The 22333-nt window shown below is 36.0% G+C and overlaps 1 protein-coding gene across 7 annotated transcripts in view; it reads left to right on the top strand.

Annotated features, from left to right (window-relative positions):
* LOC100752430 (liprin-alpha-2) overlaps positions 1 to 22333 on the top strand; it is a 438469-nt gene that overhangs the window by 1227 nt on the left and 414909 nt on the right. For 3 of the 7 annotated variants that reach the window (XM_035450815.1, XM_035450808.1, XM_035450809.1), the window contains exons 2-3: positions 105 to 210; positions 4749 to 4999. In XM_035450815.1, coding sequence (XP_035306706.1) covers positions 4751 to 4999 — 249 coding nt within the window. In that variant the 5' untranslated portion in view covers positions 105 to 210; positions 4749 to 4750. Of the gene's footprint in view, positions 1 to 71; positions 211 to 4748; positions 5000 to 22333 lie in introns of those variants that run through there. The other 4 variants (XM_035450811.1, XM_027392475.2, XM_035450812.1 and 1 more) reach the window with 2 other exon arrangements.

The following is a 22333-nucleotide window of genomic DNA, read 5'->3' as shown; positions in this document are numbered from 1 at the left end:
ACGGGAAGATGCCGAGTGGCTGCCACGCTACAGAGCCGGGGCACTTTCCAGGAGAACGCTGGGGCTCGCGGGTGTCTAAGCAGCCTTTCTCCTCCCGTTGCTAGGGAAATGGTCCAGGACTGCTGGGTGTGAGCCTCACCTCTCCTCCAGCCGAGACTGCGGTTGTCAGTGATCCATTGAAGAAACGGGACCTGAAATAAGAGATTTTAGGTACAGAAACTGTATTCGAGTTGCATGGTTTCTCTTCCGCTTCATTTTTAATTTCTTTTTATGACCACCTCCCCCAGCCCCACCCCGCCCCCAGGGAAGAGGAGATGCAAAGTCCTCCTTGTGGGTTACTGTTAGTTATCTTTGCTTTCCACCCATTTTCATCTCCGATTTCTCTGCCTCCTGCCTAGCCGGTTCTCTCCTGGGGCAGATGAACAATTTTAGTGTGGAAATTATGAAGTCAACTTCTTTCGGGGTGGTGGGGGTGTGGCTGAACAGTAACTTGTCCAGCAGTGTGGGGTGAGCTTTCTTTGGCCATCTGAATAGGCACTAGGGTGAAGAAAAGTGAAAACGTTTCCATTAGAGTGGTAGGAATATTTTCCGAGGACAGGGGATTTCAAAGAGTTAAAGAGGAGGAGGAATATTCGTGTAATGTAATCAGACAATGGCTAGGCTTTCTCTTACTGAATTACTCCTTGCTGGTTAACAGAGATGGAACTGGGAAGGTTCTGCAGACTAAACCTTTGCCTAAGAAACTTACTACAGTGAATGACTGCATCTTTGCCTGTGGTCGTGTAAAAATTCTAGCGATACAATTAAATGAAGTTATTGACCTACAGAAATAAAAGTCTTTTGGACTATTCTTGTCTGAATAGGTAAAGCTCATAAGAACATATATTACTAAGGAACACACTAGATCTCAAAATCCTTGCTGGATGAGTCCACTGGGCATTCAAAACTTTTATTTTGGAATCTGAGAGATTTAGAATACAGACAAGGTTATATGCTCATAGCACGGGAGTTGTTTTTCTTGGTATAAAATTATTCAGGCTAAATTTAAGCCCTGAGATAATTAAACCAATCATGGTTATTATTTTTTCTCTCTTAAAAATAAAATTTGCATTGCCCGTAAGTGGGTCCTGGAACCTTCAGTAGTTTACTGATCAAGTCATCCATATCTAGATGAAGTTAATAGAATTATATTTCACGTTGACTTGAGGGAATTCGATGGAAAGACAAATACCTCAGGAAATTGTGTGTTCTGACTTGTTTCTCAGTGATGGTGTAATATTTGCATTTTCAGTTCCAGAAATGACACTAAAAGAAAAATGTGATATATCTGGGTGCAATACACAAGATGCTGGATGACCGTATCTTTCTGCACCATGTTCCAGATAGTCATCCTACAAAATATTCTTCATAGGTTTTTAATTACTCCCAGTACACTCAAGCTGTGCAGCTGTGTGCTTAGGAACTGATACACTAGGTTGTGAGGGATATGCAATTGTTTTACAGCCAATAAAAGTATCTGAGGTCTAATGTAATAATTAACCTGGCTAATGAAAGTAGCTTTGGTATTTGTAGAGACATTTTATTTTTTTAATTTGGAGGAGCGGACACTAGAGTTGCTCATTTAGATTGACTGGAAGAAAGTACATACATTCATCTTATTTTCTAGGCAGTTTTGCATAGTTTGAATTTTATGAATTGAATTTGGAGAGTTCAGAAGTCTAGAGTTTCAAGGTACAATATAATTTCTGTAAGGATAAGTAGTAACCAGTATGTAATAGAGAACATGTGGATTTTATAATAATCCTTTATATATTTTACTATGGCAGGATGCACAAAGTGGGAATTTTATAAATTTTATAAACAATTTTATTGTGTTTATTTTATAAAGAAAGTGTATACATTTTATGAATTGATATCATTCTTACTTTGGGGGAAGTTTTGAAAGGTAAACCAACTTGCTCCATTTCACATGCTTCAGGAATGGGCTGGAACTGAGTTTTTCAAAGTGTAGAATGGATAAATTTTCTAAGCTTGTCATCATAGCATCTTTTGGCTAAGCAAATTCATGACCACCGTTTCCACTGACTGTCCAGTGTTTCCTGGTAAAAGTAAGAGTTTGAACACATGCAGTATGCTTTACTTTTGTGAAATAGATGCTTGAAGTAATGAAGACAATCAAACCCTCCTTAGAATTTAAAGTTGTTAGTATTAGCTTTCTTCTTACAAGGGTGTGATTTAAAATGCAGATTGAGGAGCATTTAGATAGCTATATTTCATAGCACAATTTGTTCTGGTACTTTCTTTTAGCCTTCAATATAAAAAATAAACACATAGGCTCATGGTCATGTCTCTCAGAGCATCACAATTGTTCCATTTGGGAATGTCATGAATGGCATGTGAACCTATCCTTTGAAATAGGTCAATGTGTTGAAACGTTTTTTGTTTTGTTTTCAATTAGTATAAAGAGAATTTATAGCAGTTAAAAAGGGTGGTATTTTTAACAGGATAATCCATGAATGAAAATCAAAATGACAAATGTGTAAAGTGTATATGAAATAGTAAAAGGTAATAGTAAATGTGAATGTCTGTGTGGAAGTACATGTACAGACATTTTAAAGATCTGCTCCACAACTTACTTTTAGGATACATATGAAATAAATGAGTCAAATTTCTCTCTTCAGATGGATAGCCCAGCATTTTGAGTGATGGCCACCATTTCAAAGTATTTTGAATTATTTTAGAAATTTCCAAATCTTCATTTCTTTACCTAGATTACTTGTCGTAAAATGAGTCCCTTTCATTTTCTTAAAGTTTTCCTCAGTATCCAAAGGGCCATACCCAAATAGTTCACATGTAATTAAGTTTGTTCCTAACAACCAAATTTACATGAAGTATCATATAAAAAGTAATTAAATATTGAACCATTAAATCTTGACATTTTATTTCAAAATATCACCAGAAATAGTTTCCCTAAGGATATGTATTTGTGGATAGAAAAATTGATTGACCTTCATTATGAAGTCATGAGAAAGCTTCGAGACACGCATCCAAACTGGGCTTTCCTCACACCAGGGTTTCTGAAAACCAGGGTCTCTAATAGCTTTTGGCCATTACAGAACAACTGAAATTGAGAGGAGTTAGACATTTAAACTCCCCCTCACACACACACACACACACACACACACACACAGAGAGAGAGAGAGAGAGAGAGAGAGAGAGAGAGAGAGAGAGAGAGAGAGAGAGAGAGAGAGAGAGAGAATGAAAGGGGAAATTAAAATTAGTTTCTGATTTTTAAAGATGCCCCATGTAATAGAACAATGTCACATGCCAGTGTCTGTATTGTCCACTTTAAATCAAATTAATAATTTCAAAAATAATTCAGTCCATTTATTCTGTGACTGAGTTTGTGATTAGCAGCTGAGATGTGAAGTGACTCTATTTGGTAATGTAATTTAGTGCAATCTGTTTTGTGGGATATTTGGAAAGAGTGTTAGTTTGCAATTGTCTGGATCGAAACCAGACAATGCATCTACGAGGAAAGCTCGTAGTGTAATTAGCAGTATAATGATCAAGAGAAATTCATGTATCTCACACTAACTCTTAGAGCTTATGTCTAATTAAATCTGAATCATTTATCAAGTCTGTGCACAGTTCTGAAAGACACAATATGAAAATAAATTTTAAAAGATCACATCAGAAGGGTTAGTTGTGAGGAAATCTGTTGAGGAAGTAAGAAAATAACACTTTGTTGCCTAAAATAATCATTTGGGGGATTTTCTGACTAAAACAGTGAATATTAGGTCACTTATCTGCCTGTCACTCAAAAATTGTATAGTTTCTACTCATTGGAGCACAAAGTTGTGTTTTCCGTTGATGAGTAAGATACAGTTATGTTCATTGTGAGGTATTTTTTAACTAGCAGAGGTGTAGAGGAATGGGATGTGTGGTTATTCAAATGATGCATTTCTATAAATCAAATATGAGTGATAAATTATGCAAAAGAAAATGGAAAACAAATGAAAACAGGTTAAGTATTGAACATAAGATGTCTATGGATTGCCATGACAGCTGACAGCATATGGGTTGCAGACATTAAAGAGATTGTATTTCATTTATGTCCACACCCTCCTCTCCATTGGCATGGAGACAGGAGGTAGAGGAAAGAGAGTAATGATCTGTGAAGGCTTTAGTGAGATGAAATCGGGGAGGAGACATTATTGAAAATAATGTATGTAGGGAGGAGTGATGAGCAAAGGGGTCAAGACCAGGCTAGAGAAACCCACAGAAACAGCTGACCTGAACAAGGGGGAGCTCATGGACCCGAGACTGAGAGTTGGGAAACCAGCATGGGACTGATCCAGACCCCCTGAACAGTTAGGAGGCCTAGGCAGTCAGTCCATGGGTTCTCTGGTAGTGAATGTGTATTTATCCCTAATACAAGAATGGACTTTGGGAGCCCACTCCACATAGAGGGAAACTCTCTCAGCCTAGACACACGGGGGAGGGCCTAGGCCCTGCTCCAAATGCTATGACAGACTTTAAAGATCCCCCATGGAAGTCCTCACCATCCCTGGGGAGCAGAAAGAGTTTGGGATAGGCAGTCAGTGGGGCGGGGGTGGGGGGGGGAGGACGGGAGGGAGAGGGAACTTGGATTGACATACAAAACAAGTTTGTTTCTAATTTAAATGAAAGATATGCAAAAAAGAAAATAATGTACTTACTGAAAATTTCCTTTTATGTTCTTTAAGCGATGATGTGTGAAGTGATGCCCACGATTAATGAGGACACCCCAATGAGCCAACGGGGGTCCCAAAGCAGTGGCTCCGACTCAGACTCTCATTTTGAGCAACTGATGGTCAATATGCTGGATGAAAGGGATCGTCTATTAGATACACTACGAGAGACCCAGGAAAGCCTCTCTCTTGCCCAGCAAAGACTCCAGGATGTCATCTATGACAGAGATTCACTCCAGCGACAGCTCAATTCAGCCCTACCTCAGGTACGCTTCAGTAATGCAGGTTTTCCTGTCAAAATGAAAAATAGAACAAGCTCTTAATAATATTTATTTCATGTTCATTCCTATAACTACTTTTCTACTGAATATACAATATGTGTTTTGGATTAAATTGCATAATAAATTGATAGTGTGTATCAAAATTTGCCTGACACAAAGTTATAGTGTACTGGTGTGCATCTGCCCACCTGTGTGTGTGTGTGTGTGTGTGTGTGTGTGTGTGTGAAGAATGAAAGAATTAGTGATTGCCTAAAATTTTGTTTCCGTGTTTTGGTGGAGATAGAAAAAAATCTTCTTTATCAGCCATAATGTAGGGATAACAGATAATCTTGTCCTCAAAATATTAACCTTTTAAACATAGCCATGACTTTTGAAAATAATTATTTTCACTTTTCATTTGTGGTCTAGTCTGTCTTTGGAAATGGAAGTAATCTGGGAATTCACTCTATAATAATTTTTACCTGTTTTCAAAAAATACCCAGTACTTGAATAACTTTAAAAAAATATCCATACATTATCTTTTCTTAAAGTATTCAAAGCAGTTTCTTTTTGCCTTTAAAACATTTTTGGAAATTGCCAAACCAGGTTTCTCACACCTATAATCCCAGCACTTAAGAAAGAAGACCAAGTATCAAGTCAACCTAGGCTACGAAACAAAACTTTTCAGAAATTAAAATAATAAAAGAAGGAAATTAGCAGATGTCAAATTGCAGACTATTATCTTTCAAACTAATGCTGTTAGTTATTGTAGTTATTTTTACATCTGTTCCTGTTAAGTTATAATATTATGGAAGCAAATTAGTGATTCCAAGTATATCTGTTTATGGAATTGATGGTCAGAATAGGTAACATATTGAGAAGTTTCATGATCATACCGTTTTAATGGTAGAAAAAATACACAGAATATGAAGGACTTTTGTTTGTTTGGAGACAGGGTTTCTCTGTGTAACTCTGGCTGTCCTAGAACTCACTCTGTAGACCAGGATGGCCTCAAACTCATAGAGATCAGCCTGCCTCTGCATCCCCAGGGATTAAAGGTGTATGCAACCACTGCCTGACTAACATTTTAAATAATTTCTTACAATAAATTAAAATATTTTATAAATGTTATTTTTGGTTTTTTAATGTAAAAATAGAGTAGCAAATTTTGAAGGGTTGATTAAACTCCATAAAGTAGTATCTTGTAACATGTATCTTTCTGTATAAAGTGAATAAAACTCTGAAGCCACCTATTTTATTAACTTACTGTGTCTTGCTGAGATAGTTATCATACTCAGAATGGGTCAGATCACATTCTATCTTAACCACTAGGCAATCCCAGATCCCTATAAATGATTCCTGTTCTAGACATACACAAGTTCAATTAATTTGTAATGGGAAGTAAGCTTTTCAGTGACTCCCACTTGTTGTAAACATTGCTTTATTTCAGCACCAGAATATGTTGACACATTCCTCAAATAAGCTATCCATTCTTCACCTGGAATGAATTTTTTAAAAAAGAGATTTCAGTATTGACAATTGTTCTTCATACAGCGACTTCTCAAACTATCATCTTTCTCATTCTTGTAGAAGACTGCTTCAGTTGGTCACAAGTGTTTGTAAAACAATGTCCTACAGTAAATCATGCCTTTCACAAGGTGATTGTTGGGCTTTCATGATAGTGTTGCATTGGAAAAGTCCATTGTACTTTGTGCATATACTGGGAAAACATTTCTAGCAACTCTAGATAACTAAATTTTGGGGATTATAATGTCAAATAATTTATATATTTTATTATACTATTGTACAATTTGTTATGACAAATTTTTAGTCTAGTTGTACTTTTTTCTGTGTGCACATGTGTGAGTGTGTGTGTATGTGTGTGTGTGTGTGTGTGTGTGTGTGTGTGTGTGTAGCTGCAAGTGTACAAAGCCCCAAAACCCAAGATTGTCTATGAGAGCCTCACTCCACTGCTTTTCCTATTATTCATCGATCTCTTTCATTTGAACCTAGGATTAGCGTTTGTGACTAGTGTGGATTGCTGGCTAGCCTCAAGCAGCCCTCTTCTTCCTTTCTGAGCACTGGCATTACAGACAGAATCCCATACAACATAAAACTCACATGTCCAATCCAGATGCTTGCTTCTTTTTTTCCCAAATATTTAATTGATGAACAGTTGGCTCAGTCCTGGGCTGGTTGTCTTGTGGAGTTCATAGCTATCTCCTTGTATATAATACGTATATTTAAGCACATATATCCATTTCTAAGGAGAATATTATAAATCATACTACTTCATGGAAAATTAAAATCTATAGTTTCATCATTAAAAGATCTAGTTTTGCCATATAGTTTCAATAAAATACCAGTTTTCAGGAAGTATTTACTAGGAATTATAGGTAGGGATTGTGATCATGAAATATTACATTGTTATAGCGATATATTTTCTATTATTTAACTTTTTATATAAATTTTATTTAAACTACAAGCAATCTTATTTTACATATCATCCCAGTTCCCGCTCTCTTCCATCCTCCCATGCTCCCCACCGACCCCTCCATCCCATCCCCCATCTACAGAGAGGGTGAGGCCTTCCATGAGGGAATCATAAAAATGTCAAGTAATTTGGAGCAGGGCCTAGGCCCTCCCCTATGTATGTATCTAGGCTAAGAGAGTGTCCCTCCATGGGAAATGGGCTCCCAAAGTCTGTTCGTGCACTAGGGATACATCCTGGTTCCACTGCCAGAGGCCCCATAGACTGCCCAGTGTTCCTAGCTGACACCCACATTCAGGGGGCCTGGTTTGGTCCTGTGTTGGTTCCCCAGTTGTCAGACTGGGGTCCATGAGTCCCACTTGCTCAGGTCAACTGTTTCTGTGGGTTTTCCTAGCATGGTCTTGACCTCTTTGTTCATCGCCCCTCCCTCTCTGAAACTGGATTCCAGGAGTTTGGCTCAGTTGCTACTATTAACACCAGAAATCCACAGTCCTTAGACAGTGATAGTACTCTCATTTTTCTAATATGAATATTTAATAGCCCAATCGGCACTATTAGTAGTGTGTATTTCATTCTAATAGTCGATTGTTATTCTTCAATTGGCATGTTTGAATTTTTGTGGATATTTGAAAGCAGTATATTGTTCGTGAAATTCACATTTTACAGGGAAATGTAAGAGGAAAGTAGCTACCATCAATATGAGGTTTGAGACAGAAATAAATAAAACACGTAAAACTCAAAACTACTATAGTAACATAAAAATGAAATTATTTCCGCAAGCAAAATTGAAAACAGTCAAGAGCTTTATGTTATAGGTATTCTAAATTGACTGTACAAGGCTTTGAGGCACTGTAGGAAATGGGGCTTAGTTTTAGTTAGCCTATCTCCTTTTGTCTCTCAGGGCAGAGATGTAGTAATATTTCAACAATCTTAACTATGTAAATATCTGCCTTGTAGTGTATTCCATTGCTCTTTGGAGTGTGTTTAAGGAGAGCTGATAATTTAATATCATTTTACATTCTACCCTGATGTTTGTAGCTATATACTCATGTGCCTGATTTTCTAATGCACAGATCCATCTTACTATTCCATAGAAACTCCCATTAACAGCCCTGCACTCTCAACCATCCCCTGCCTTCTACTCACCACTCAATTCTGCTCTAGTTCCCTAGACAAAACCTAAGCATCCTTAACATGGATTCTTGTTCCCACATCTCTGATCCCCTTCATCAGGGATCCATATTGTTCTGCATCTCAAATAAGACTCAGTTCTCCTCTTTCTGTTTTGTACCTGGCCCTAAATTTCTATGCCTTATCTCCTAAGATCTCCTGTTTGATAAGCGTGTCATATTGTATCCTCAAAAAACAAAAACCTGAATTATCTGTATGTCAGAAACAAACCCCTAGTCTGTATAGTGCTTTTCTTTTGTGCTGTCTTAGCATTACTATTGCTGTGATAAAATATCATGACCAAAAGCAACATGTGGAGAAAATGGTTTATTTCATTTATAGTTCCATGTAACAGTTCATCATCAAAAGCAGTGAAGTCTAAGACTTTGTCCACTGCAGGAATCATTTCTGAAACCTAAGAACATTTCCTGTTTTACTTTCTTTTGTCATTTTTCCTATAGAAAATAAATTACCGCTGTGTCCCCTACTTCCTAACCTAAGCTTCACGACATCAGGAATATGTCTTTATCTTCATCACCTCCCTAGACTATCAGAGAGCTAATGTATTAATTATGTATTTCTTAAAAAGTTCTTGGTAACAAATACTACAATGTTTCAGTAGAATTCAAAACTATGGTAATGGGGAATGTCCTTCTGTATGCTGTGAATATATGTTTCTCTTAATGGTTGATGAATAAAGCTGTTTGGGCCAATGGATAGGCAGGACTTAGCCAGGTGGGAAATCTAAACAGAGATAGATAACGGTAGTACACAGAGTCAGGGAGACAACATGTATCTGCTGAGGAAGCAAGAGACCCAGGCATCACTGGCAAGCCAAGACCAGGTGGAGATACACAGATTAGTAGAAATATGTTAATAAGAAGACCAACCCATTTGTCAAACCATTTATAATTAATATAAGTTTGTGTGTGTTTATTTGGGACTAAACAGCTGTGGGACCAGGTAGGACAGAAACTTCCATCTCCACTGTTGGTTTGTGGAGTTTGACTGACTCTATAGGTCTGATTTGGGCTTGGGCTGGCTGGTCTTGGATGGGTTAACTCATGCTACAAAAAGTTTAAATTAGCTGTATACCACCTGCTTATTGACTTTTTCTAGTTGGATTTGATTGTGCGTACTGGAACAACTCACCTCTGGGCTTGTAGAATCCTTGGATAGTATGATGCCACAAGTTCTCATAGTCAATGACTACGAGGAAGAACAGAGCAGAAATCTCCTTTACAGATTCCACTTCCATCTTTATTTTTGTATTCCCCTTTAGAAAGGGCCAGAGATTCAGTGGAAAACACTATCAAATGGCATGTACAAAGAAATGGAGTGGGGCTGAAACATTCGAAAATCAGTGTAACTGGTCTACCACAAAGGTAATCAGGCATCATCCACGGCATTGTCTGGTTGGGGAGAATTACTATGAAAATAATGTACTGTTGGACATTAAAGACTGGAAATAGGATTATAAAGCCATCACACTACAAAAGACAGTATGAATATGAGAACACCAAAGAGAAACTAATGGTCATTACTAGTAACTTGCTGAATGGCCAAGACTGTGGACTCTAGCAAGAGGTTAGAGATTTGAGTTGGGAGTTTTTTATATCTAGCTAAAAGTTTTTTAATCAGGTTATTTTAGTTCTCTAATACCATTTGATTCATGAGAGAGAAGTGTTTCAAGGAGGAGAATAAATGTATTTTCAAGGTGACATACAACTGGTGAAAAACTCAATGATGAACTAAGTTAGGAGGTAAAAAAAAAAGTGGTTTTCCATTAATATTTCAAAATCCAAAATATTTAGGGGAAATTTGTGTAGGGACAGGTTAGACCTAAAGATACTGTTGTGTGAAAACTGTCTTGATATTGTTTTGCCTTAGACCTTGAAGCTCAATAATCTTGGTCCAAGTACTGAATTCCAAAGGTGGAAAGTGCGACACTGGATTATTATGAGAAATAAATGAGTTGGAACATGTTAAATAATTAATTGAGTACTCACAGATACTATATGCTCAATAAATGCTACATTGAGCTATAGTTTCAGCATCATTACTCTAATGATTATCATCATCTTTAGTCAACCTTAGCTGTGTGGTTTTACTCAGTGATTATGACAACTCTGGAATACTAGAAATGTTCCTTTTGCTCAATCTTAATCAAGTTTTGGGTATCTTCTGGTCTGTCATTTTTACTATTAGAAATGTTATTAAGGGCTGAGAAATGACTCAGCAAATACATCTTGTGCTGCACAGGTAAAAGGCCCATGTTTAGCTCCTGGTACCTGTATCAGGTAGATCATAACTGCTTGTAACTCCAGCTACAGGTTATTCAAAGCCTTCTTTTGGCCTCCAGGTGTTCTTGCACTCTCGTGTGCATAACAGCCTCCTCCACACATATACATATATGTTATTAAAATAAGCCTTTAAACATATTATTAATTATGCTCTTAATAGTTTTCTCAAGTCCTCTGCTTCTATAGTAAATGTGTCATAGTTCCCTTGTTGTATCACACAAGATCCCTCTGTACTGTGCTGAAGTGACATTTTGATTGAGCAGACTCATTTGTTGTATATGCTAATTCAACACACTAAAAGTGTTTTGCCAATTGTCTGTTACAGACAAAGACTATGTCTTTTCCAACTGCATTTATTGTAGCCATTGCTATACTTTTCTCTGAGTAGTTTTTTTTTTTTAATTCCTCAACAGCTAAACAAAGTAGTATTCACTTGGAGATTTTTTTCTTAGTTCTTTTCCTTCTTTAATTCTTACAGCTATGTTCCTCTCATGAGTGTACTAAAAGTACACTTGCCAGGACTACTGTTGTATCTTGATTGTGTGCATGCCTATCCAGCTCAAGGTTCTGGGTTTAACCCTCCCACTACTCCAGAAGCAATAACACAGCAACCACTATTGCATTTCTGCCATCAGATATTTGAAAATATAGTCATTCTCCCTTATTCTTATTCCCCTGATTGAGCCAGCAAGACTATCAAACATTTCATTTGGAATTTCTCCTTCCCTTATTTCTTCATCATCATTTTGCCCTAGAGTCATTCTTTTCCTAATTGTCTCTATTCATATTTGTCTTTGTGTATTGTCTAGTGTATTCTCTAGTTTTACGTATTGCTGCTTTCATACTTTCAATCATCCCTTTTATCTTCTCTTTTGGTTAGGTTTTCCTATCTATAGTATCAAGTGCTTCAAAAGATCTTCCTCCCAGTTGAACAGTTTTGTAACATCCAAATCTACTACTTCAACTGTTCAATATAACAACAACCCTCCAGCTCTGTTTTTTTTTTAGAGACCAGCCACTCCACCCCCGAAACCTGTTTCTCAGCTTGTTCTTCTATCTAAATTTCTTCATCTTCTCACCTGCAGTCTGGTTTTTCCAACTCTACAAAGACTCATGAAACAGTGGGACAGGAACATTATTGTTTTAGAGTTTTTGATTTGCTATGCATTACATATCATCTTATGTATCACAGACTATGGTGCATAGTTTCAAGGAAACTACTCAGAAAGCTACTGAGCTTCTTGCAGAGACTGAAGACAGAGTGTGAAGTCAAAAATCATAGTGGAGGCTGAAGATGCCCTTGCATTATAGCAAGCTAGAAGCAGGCTTTTAGTTTTTCAGTGCAAATATGAAGTTGGTGACTCTTAAAATGCCAAAGGAAGACTTCCTAAAGAATCTTTCTTAGGGTTATCTTTAATGCAGGGAATAGTAGCAGGCTGTCTCATGCATGGCTTCTATGTTATAAATGACTAATTGGAAGACTGACTCCCAGAGAGGAAACAGACAAAGCAACCTGAAATGGAGAAGAATGTACCCAGGGGTTCTTTTAAAAAGCCACAAATGAATTCCCTACGGGAAATAGGAACATTGATTATGTAAGCCCCATTATGAAAGTCCAGACCAAAGATGACAAGGAGCTCAACCACCATCCAGCCCAAGTTATGACTCTGTTTTGACTGAAAACAGTTCCCAGAGTGTCAGGTGCCAGAGTAAAGAGAGATGACAGCTCCCACTGTCTCAGGAGGATCTCAAAGCTTAAAAGGGCCTGTAGTGAGTATGATGGTGGATGATATATGTTGGGTAGAACTACAGGACATACTACATTTTATGTTCTCTTATTGAACTAGATCATCAATGTAAATTGGATTTTTAAGACCCAAAACTAAAGGACAGATAGTTTGCCTAAGCATAGTGCCAAAGATAAGTATCTGTCTAAAATTTTATTTAAAGTTTATTTCTTTACCTGAGAGAATCAGCGGAGAGTCAGCTGACTGAAGCAATTTGAAGTATCATCTCAATTGTGCTCAGTGATTTCTATCATGTTTTGTGCTTCCATTTTATAGATAACAAAACCAAGGCATAGAGGTTAAGAAACTTCCTAGGTATTGTACAGTGGTGACTGTTTTTTGGGATTCCATGAATGGCATACATTTGTTTCTCTCTCCACCATTTCCTTCATCTCATTGCGGTACATCTAGGTTAAAAGAGATATTAAACTACATAGGACACAAAAGTATGTTTGGCCATCAAAAGAATCTCCATGACTGTTCCTAAGTTCTTAAAAGGCAAATTTCTTGTCATTTTTAATGAGATGGTAAATGATGGTTAGAATTAACATAGCTACTTAATGTAATTGTGCAAACATTCAACACCCTGACGTTTATGATAAAAATGATTTTTCCTTTTTATGTATTCAGCATACTTTATGTTAGTTCATTTTTATAAACAAGAAAACATGAGTTATATGAAAAAAATTCAAATAACAAGTTTAATACTTGAGTGTTAGTTTCTGTTTTACTAAATTTCATGATGATGGAAAACCATTGAACTGATATGTCATTACTGGTATATGAAAGAAGAAAATTTAGCCCTTTCTAATGTTTTCTACTGAGGAGGACCCTGAAGGTGGTCAAGGCAGGGAAGCAGATTGACTTTCTCAGTCTGGATAAAGACTTCAGGGAATCAGATGCCAAGCCATTCACTGTCAGCATATTTAAACCACAGTGCAATTTGGGAAATGTTTCCTAGTATAATACAACCTCTGCTGCACAAGGAAGCATAATTTCATTGAAACACAACTCAAAGTACCTGCCATTTCTTCTAAGAAAATGAGTTCTAGAGATAGGCTACCTATACTACCTTAAGGGCCTAAGGAAGGGTCCATACTGGTCTTGGTCATACAGATAGCATAGAAGTCATTTGAGGTATTAGCCACCTCTGGCCTTGGTTGTGGGAGCTGGATGAAGCCTCTGGCTATACAGATAATGTAAGAGTCATACAGATTACTAGCCACTTTCAGTCCTGCTTGTGGGAACTTGGGAGAGCCCTTGCTATAGGGGTCATTTAGATTACTAACCACCTAAGTTCTTGGTTGTAGGAGGTTGATGTAGCCTGGTCTAGCTAATTGCCAGGCTGTTAATCACTTTCCAATTCCCAACTTTCTGAATGGAAGAACAGGTTTTACATCTTTCCCATTGGGAAGATAATCCTACCTGCTTAACATTCCTGTTTTCCCTGGAGATCTGTCAGTGCAAGGACCTTCTGTTGTGCTCCCCAAATTCTACACTTATATTGCAAATTTTAACTGATTATAAAGGCTATGCATTTTCAGTATGTAATTTTAATCATGACTGTCCAATAAATAATTGTTTTGACTCACTAAATATCCCCAGGCTTTTTGTCAGCTTCTACTTTACATGCATTGTAAGTGCTGCAAATTCTAGGGACACTTAGTAGCCACGTGAAGTCATTACATAACTTCCACTGTGTAGCACAGAGATTTGTAAATTTTTTTAAAACGGCAGTTTTTTTTTTTTCTTTTCTGATTTTGTCACTCACCCTCCTCTTGTGATGAATCAGAAGTGCCCCAGGGTCTAGATGTCATCTTCCTCTTGTCTCAAGACAAACTTTGCTACATCAAAATTATTTCCTTCACTAATAGACTATAACCAGCATTGCTAACATGTATGCTCATGGATTTTTCAAATCAAAATAAAGTAAAACCTGTTTACACCCCATTGTAGTCAACCACTAGTCCATTCATCTTTCCCTTTTGACAAATGATTGCTTTAATGATTTTACATTTAGCATTTGGCTCCAAATATTTCTTTTTTTTATTAGTCTGTTCTCATAATGGTTTCTAACATTCATTATTACTTTGGTAGCATAATACATCTTTAATTGGTCAAGTTTTTAAAGCATTAAGTTAATTTGAAAGTTTTCATGAAAAAAAATTAATGATCTTTTTTAACAGAGAGAAGTAAACTCTTTACTCTTTTTCTAATTGGAAAAAGGTTTTCTCTCCCGCAAATTGACGTGTGTGTGTGTGTGTGTGTGTGTGTGTGTGTGTGTGTGTGTGTGTGTGTGTGTGTGCATGTGTGGACTTGAGTATTTTGGAGTCCAGAGGAGACTTATAAGGATTTGGTTCCTCCATTCCCTGGTTTCTCAACATGGAAATCAGCTCTGCAGGCTTGTATGGTAACCCTGTACCTACTTTATTTTTTGTGAGAATTCAGAAGGAGGAAGTGCTCTTACAGGAGGGGGAGGACAATGAGAGGATAATGGGGTAACAAATATCACATGTTTTCTTTCATATGGAAATCTAGATTTAAATATGCACATATGATATAAAAGCTGAAGGGATACAGAAAGGAAAACAGAAATATGGGAAAGGGTATTAATAGAGGATATTGAATGGTACAAAGATACACATGTGTGAAAATAATGAAATCCTTCATAACATATGCTACATAATAATAGTCATAAAATATTTAAAAGGAACATTTCCCCTTGACTTGTTTTTAAGCTTGACAGATAGTAGCAGTCAATGTTGATTTGGTTATAAAGGAGCAAATCAAATTAATAATTTGTGACTCCTAAAATTGCAAATTTTAATGACTAATAAATTTAATGTTTCACTAAATGTAATTTTATTTTTAATTTCCTATCTGAAATTCTGTGTACACATAAACACAAGTTTTATTGTCTAAAATAATTATAGATTTTCTCTTTTAATTTTCAGCTTTTTATTCTTTGTTTTTATATTGGGATCTATTAGTTTCACTCAACTATATCATTGTTATTACCTAATAGATCAATTTTATTTTCACAGTATCCATGTTCATTTCCAGATATCTGTTTTCTCATAAATTTTGTCTTAACTTATTTTATGATTAATTAGTGTGTGGTTTCAATGAGAATAACCCTGTAGCCTCATATATTTTAATGTTTGGTTTCCAGTTGTTAGACTGTTTAGGAAGGATTAGGAGGTGTAGCTTTTTGAAGTAGGTTTGGCATTGTCGGAAAATGTGTGTCACTAGCTGTGGGCGTTGAGATTTCAAAAGCCCATGCCAGACTCAGTGCCCCCCCCCCCTCTCTCTCTCTCTCTCTCTCTCTCTCTCTCTCTCTCTCTCTTCCTGTGGATCAGGAGGTAAAGCTCTCAGCTGTTGCTACAGCACAATGACAATGTCTGTTTGCTTCCAAACATGCTGGTCATGGACTGATACTCTAAAACTGTGAACAAGTGACCAATTAAATGCTTCCCTTTAAAAGAGTTGCCCTGGTCATAGTGTCTCTTCACAGTAATAGAACAGTAACTAGGACAATTAGTAAAAGCAATTTTTGTACACTTAAATTTTATGCCATTTCTATATTTGAAGTTTCAATTTGTATACATATATTGTTTAAAAGAGCAGATTCTGTGTTTTACTGTTATGTAGCCTGCCAAAATTTCTCAACTTATTTGCTATCTTTATTTTTACTATGATTACCTATATGCTTGTGTTTAACATATCCATCTATATGTATTGTATATAGTACTATATACAATCTATAGTATTTCTACATTTTTATTTATTCAGTGTTCCTTTGATTCATTTTTCATTGAATTGGTTGAATATGTTTCCTTTATTAAATTTTTCTCTCTTCTACTCTGGAAAGTTTACACTTTACATTGTTTAATATTTTGCCTATAATTTGAAATTTACATCTTCAACACAGTGGGTTTCTCAGTATGCCCTTCTATTTATTGTGTTTCCTATACAATATAATAATATTGTCATGTTATAGAGTAACACTCCTTTTGGTTTATTTCATAATTATACTATTTCTTCTGGATCTGGAATCTTTCATCTAGGAGCATTTTTAATCTACAAGAAAACTACTTTTGGTGTTATCTTCTGTGTAAGTTTTCAGATGAGTAATTTTTTCACTTAGGATTTTCAGAAAAATGTATATATTTCATCTTTATTCTCTAAATAGTAATATTTAGACTGTTTCCATTTACCTCCTCTTTAAAACATAGAGGTCTTGCAATTATATAGACGTTTAGGTTAGCAATCATTTTGGTCAGGAATTTTGATATTTTTACTATACTTTACTTTTTACATTATATTTATTTTATATTATTTTTATATTTATTTAAATTTATAAGTCATCAAATTTCAGCCTCTGAAGGTAACTTCTGTTATTACTGGTGTTTTTTTTTTTTTGGCATTTGGACAACTTTTAAAGATTTGATGCACTTCAAGTGTATATTTACATTTATTTATAATGTTAAGCATTATTGTAGTAGTGACTTAATGCTTTTTACTATTTTGGGGAAACATTACTTTTAGAAAATCTTACTTCTATGATATTCTTTTGTCTCGTGTTAGAACTGTACTTTCCTTGTCTCCTTTTATTCTATCTTCAATTCCCCTTGCAAAGTCTGTATTTTTCCTTCCATTTTTCTCTGTTTCATTTTGAATTTTATTTTTATGCTTGCTTTTCTTGTTCACTACTTGTCTAAATCTAAATGCTGACTGATTTGTTACCAAATGTATTTGTCTGGCTCTTTGTTTTGATAACTGTCTTTTTCTTTATAATTTGCCATCACCATTTACTTCATTTGGCTTTACAGTTTTATTTTTATCCCCCTGAACACTATCAGCAGTTATTAAGGCTTTCAATGCCAGCAGCTCTAATAATGGGTTTCATCTTGTGGTGTGTAGTTTATCCTTACTGTCTTGTCATCACTTACCCATGTTTAGGTTAAACTTTGTGGAAGTCATTTCATTTGCAAAATTCTTAGAGGCAGTCATTTCAGTTCTTATTTTTCTCCATAGGGATTAGTTAATGGGCCAGATGCCTGGGAAAGTGTGATGCTCAGCCACAATCCTGTTACTTTTAGTCTGTGGTCTTTAGGTATCTTACTCCTAATGTGAAAGGTTTTCTGTGACCGCTGTGTCTGGTCAGGACTCATCACAGTCCTAATCCCATTAATGATAAAAACTGCCAGCACTTTTAAAACTGTGTGGATGAGACTGGAGAAGAAGCTCCTATGTTCAGAGCACTTGACCCTTTTGCAAAGGACCCCAGTTTTATTCCCAACACCCACATGGTGGCTCCCAACCATCTCCAATTGCAGTTCCAGGGAATCTAATGACCTCTTCTGACCTCTGTGGTACACACATATACACAGGCAAATGTTCATAGGAATAAAATAAAATAAACAAATTTAAAACTAAGCAAACACACACAAGTTGGGATAATATAGGCCTGTGGAACTGAATCCTCACTTCCCCATATTTTCAAAACTCTGAAAACTTTATTATCTTTTTACTTGGTTCAAAAATAAATGCTAAAAAGTACCCAACTTTTATAGTTATCTTTACAGTGGTCCACATCACACAGTCTTTTGCTACTGGAGATGTCTCTGAACTTCCATAAGCACAATATGTATATATAATTGAGAAGGGTCTTAAACATTATTATTTTCTTTGAGAAAAAATAAGCAATTATTTTGCATTATTCACTTTCTGGCCATTGTCCTTGCCCTGGCATATTTTAGCTATATTTAAGATTCTGGATACCAGTAAGTTTCCTAAGAATCTTAGGAAATGAAGCCTTTCCTTCCTCATTTCCTCCTTTAAATGCCTCCTCACAGCTGCACTATTATCTACTTAAAATGTAAATCTGGCTGTGTGACTCCCTTTCTCAAAATACTTCTATGTCTGCAAAGAATATTCACTACAATCAATTAACAAACTCTTCAAGATCATAGGATCAAGGATGGATATAGAAAAGTTGATTTTACTTCCTTAGTTTATGAAAAGATGGTCAAAAATAAATGTAATAAAACAATCCCATTCTAGGCTCAATCACTGGTGAACATCTAGCATAAAAAAGAATAACCTATTAACGTTAATTATCACAAAACATATTTAAGACTTACCCAGAGAATGCTAGGAAATACTAACAAACATCATTTAAGATCTAAACAAGTTATTATTACTATCTTTAAACTTTACAATTTGTCTTTTGAAGTGCCATGGTTAGAAACAACACCAGGCATGCCAGGCAAGTGTTCTTATGCTGCCATGTCACTTGCCCTCAGTCATGCTCATGTCATATATGCTAATATTGCCTTATAAATTTTGCACAGTTTCTTGACAGCACCAGCAGGCCTTTTTGGAGTTAGTAAAAGATGCTTTGGTTTTAAAAATAGAATATAAAGACAAATGACTCAAATAATCATGGTAAAGCAGTAAAACTAGGCTTACTGATTTTACCAATAGTAATGCAGTAATTGTGTCAACTTGAATTAGACAGATAGACCAATGGAGAACATGAAACATTGGAAAATCACTTCATAGATTTATGCAAATTCAACTCAAAAAACAGCACAACACAAGACAATGTGGTTTTACAAACAGTTATACTAAAATTATTGGCTATTTGCATAAAATTAATTTCTTTCCATGACACACTGTTCAAATAATTAATTAAAACAAAACCATATATATATATATATATATATATATATATATATTTAAAATATTTTTTCTTGCTTGTTTTGTATTTTGCTTTTTCAGCCAGTGTTTCCTTACATAGTTCAGGCTAGCCTTGCACTCATGATCCATTGTCATCACACAAATGTGGCATCATTCCTGGAAAAGTCTTTGACACCTTACAGTAGACAAAGATTTTTTTTATATATGAGAAAACTTAAGGGTAAGAAGGAAAAATGACTCTAAATATCTTATCAGGTAAAAACTCATATTCCAAATAAAACTGCCCCAAAGCCATTATTACAAAGGCAATCCAACCTATTTTAATGCATAAACCATTTGAGTACTTAGTTACTATTTCTGTGAAGAGACACCAGGACCAAGGTAACTTTCATAAAAGAAAGATTTAACTGTGGCTTGTTTATAGTTTCAGAGAGTTAGTCCATTATCATCACGGTGGGAAGCAGACAGGCCTGGTACTAGCACAGTAGCTGAGAGCTTTACAATCTGATCAAAAGGCAGCAGGGAGAGAGGGGGGCTGTGCCTGGCATGGACTTGGAAACCTTCAAGCATACTCCCAGTGACACACCTCCTCCAATAAAGTCACATACTCTATTAATGACACATGTCCTAATCCTTTCCAGACAGTACGACTAACTGGTGGATGAGCATTCAACTATATGAGACTATGAGGGTCATTCTTACTCAAACCAACACAAATAGACATTGCATTAATTTTAGTATCTATATTTTAATATGCACAGAAAAAACATGATAAGCATCTATCTACAGTACTTAGTCATTTCATGTAAAAGTTACAACGAGATCATACATTGTATTCACTAAGATATTTATAGTTAAAAAGAGTACAAGCCTTAGTGTGGAGCTTAGACCTTTAAGACTTTGCTAAAGGCATATTCCATGGCATGTACATTATCACAAACAGTTTGACAATGACTTTAAATAATAATCAATCATGCTTTCTATTTCTAGAACCCTCACATAAAGATTGAAAATGCATTTTCATATATAGTCTGTTCAAAGATGTTCACAACAGCATTATTTATAACATATAATTAACAGAAATAGTACAGATATCCTTCAAATAAAGAGATTTTTAAAACATTTCTTTTAAAACACAATATTTATCTATAACAGACTTCTATTTGGCAACCAGGATTAACAAAGACTGGAATTACAGCAGAGATGAAGCTGGAAGCTTCATGTGAAGTAAATCTGCATTCATGAGCTATCTAGAAAAGGCAAAACTCTAAAACAAAGAGCAGACCAGTGGATAACTTGGGGGTCGGGGTGCTAATGAAGTAACTTCAAATGGACACAAGGGCGGCTGCTAAGTGGACTGATGTAAAGAATACACAGAATTCAATATATATACACAATACAAGTATATAAGGTCATGGCATTGGGCATGTAAAGGAGGAGAAACTTCTTATTATGTAAATTCTTTCTTTATGTTTTTGAAATAATTTTCTATGGTTCTGTATTACCCAGAAAAAGTCTTCCAAACAAGTCTGAAAGTGAGAATTATTCACAGCACTTGTTGACAATTACATAATATAGTCTGGAAATTTTGTTTTATGCTGTATTTTTTGACAAATATCTTTGAAAATTCCCAGATTAGGTTTACAAAATACCAATCTGGAAAATGAATGATTAACCCTACTATGGCTTAAGGCTACATTTCTGTCCTGCCTCTTTTCTCTTTTTCCCTTTACATAGTTCCCCCCCCCCCCCCCGACACCATGCTTTCTAACTGAAAATACAGGACTGAACTTCTTAATCCTGTCATGTTCAATATCAATTTATGTGTCTCTTTTTATGTTTAAGTGCTGCAATGTCATCTATTATACTATAAGAGATTCTATTTTTATGTCCACATCTTCCCAAACTATTAACAGTGCTGAAGCTGATTTTATCTTTAGTCAACCACTGTGAGATGTCTGAAAAGTTTTGTCTTGGTAAAGACAAAATCAGACTGTGAACTATAAATAAAAAGGGAGAATGCCTGCCCTGGTGACCCCACCATTCCAGAAGTGCCTGGAAAGCCTCTGTTCAGATTCCCAGTATCATTCGGCAGGCACAGGAGAAGCCCAGGAATTGTCACCCCCACTTTCTTATGCACAAGGAGAACGCCCTCCACTGTCACAACACCACTCCACAGGAACAGGAGGGGCCTCTCCTGTGTCAGTACAGCAATAGATTAGGTTCAGCTGACAGTGAAAGTGGAAATAATGGTGAAATACCACCATGGCTTCATCTTCTCTAAGGAAGCTAGTGCGTTCCTGCCCTCAGTGGTTTTATATAATTTCATATATAAATTTCATATAATTTGGGGGGCTAACCACACATGTTATAGGCAGTTAGCTGATCTTTGGGAACAAAGATAGGTATTCACTCTTTCCTGTGAGCCTGTATTGGGCCTACAGAAGTGAATAGCACAAATGAAGACTGCCTCCCCTTTGAAGAATGCTCAGTTTATTTGAGGTGACTGATGATTAAGCCAATATTTACGCTTATATGGGATAGAAACTCAGTGATGACAGGAGAGTGACAGCTAATGAGTAAGAGCACAGAACTCGGTGTACTGCAGTGAAAAGAAGTATCTGTTGATCACCATATTAGTTGCCATTTTCAAAGATTTCATCTTTGTTGACTTGAGAGATTAAACCACTAATTTAATTTCACACCTTGCAAGATAAAAATCTCTGGGAAAAAACATGCCTATTTTTCTCATATTATTGGTCTCCGAGGGTTTTACTAATTGTGTTTTCATTGTGACAAAAGGTCTTGTCATGGCATCTGAACAATTTCTGAGTACAGAATGAAATTTTAATTATGTGCCACAGGTTGCATAGTAGATCTCTAT

Source organism: Cricetulus griseus (assembly GCF_003668045.3).
Source record: "Cricetulus griseus strain 17A/GY chromosome 1 unlocalized genomic scaffold, alternate assembly CriGri-PICRH-1.0 chr1_0, whole genome shotgun sequence".
In the NCBI taxonomy this organism is placed as follows: Eukaryota; Metazoa; Chordata; class Mammalia; order Rodentia; family Cricetidae; genus Cricetulus; species Cricetulus griseus.
The sequence above is the reverse complement of the archived record's forward strand: the minus strand, read 5'-3'. Positions and strand labels throughout refer to the sequence as shown.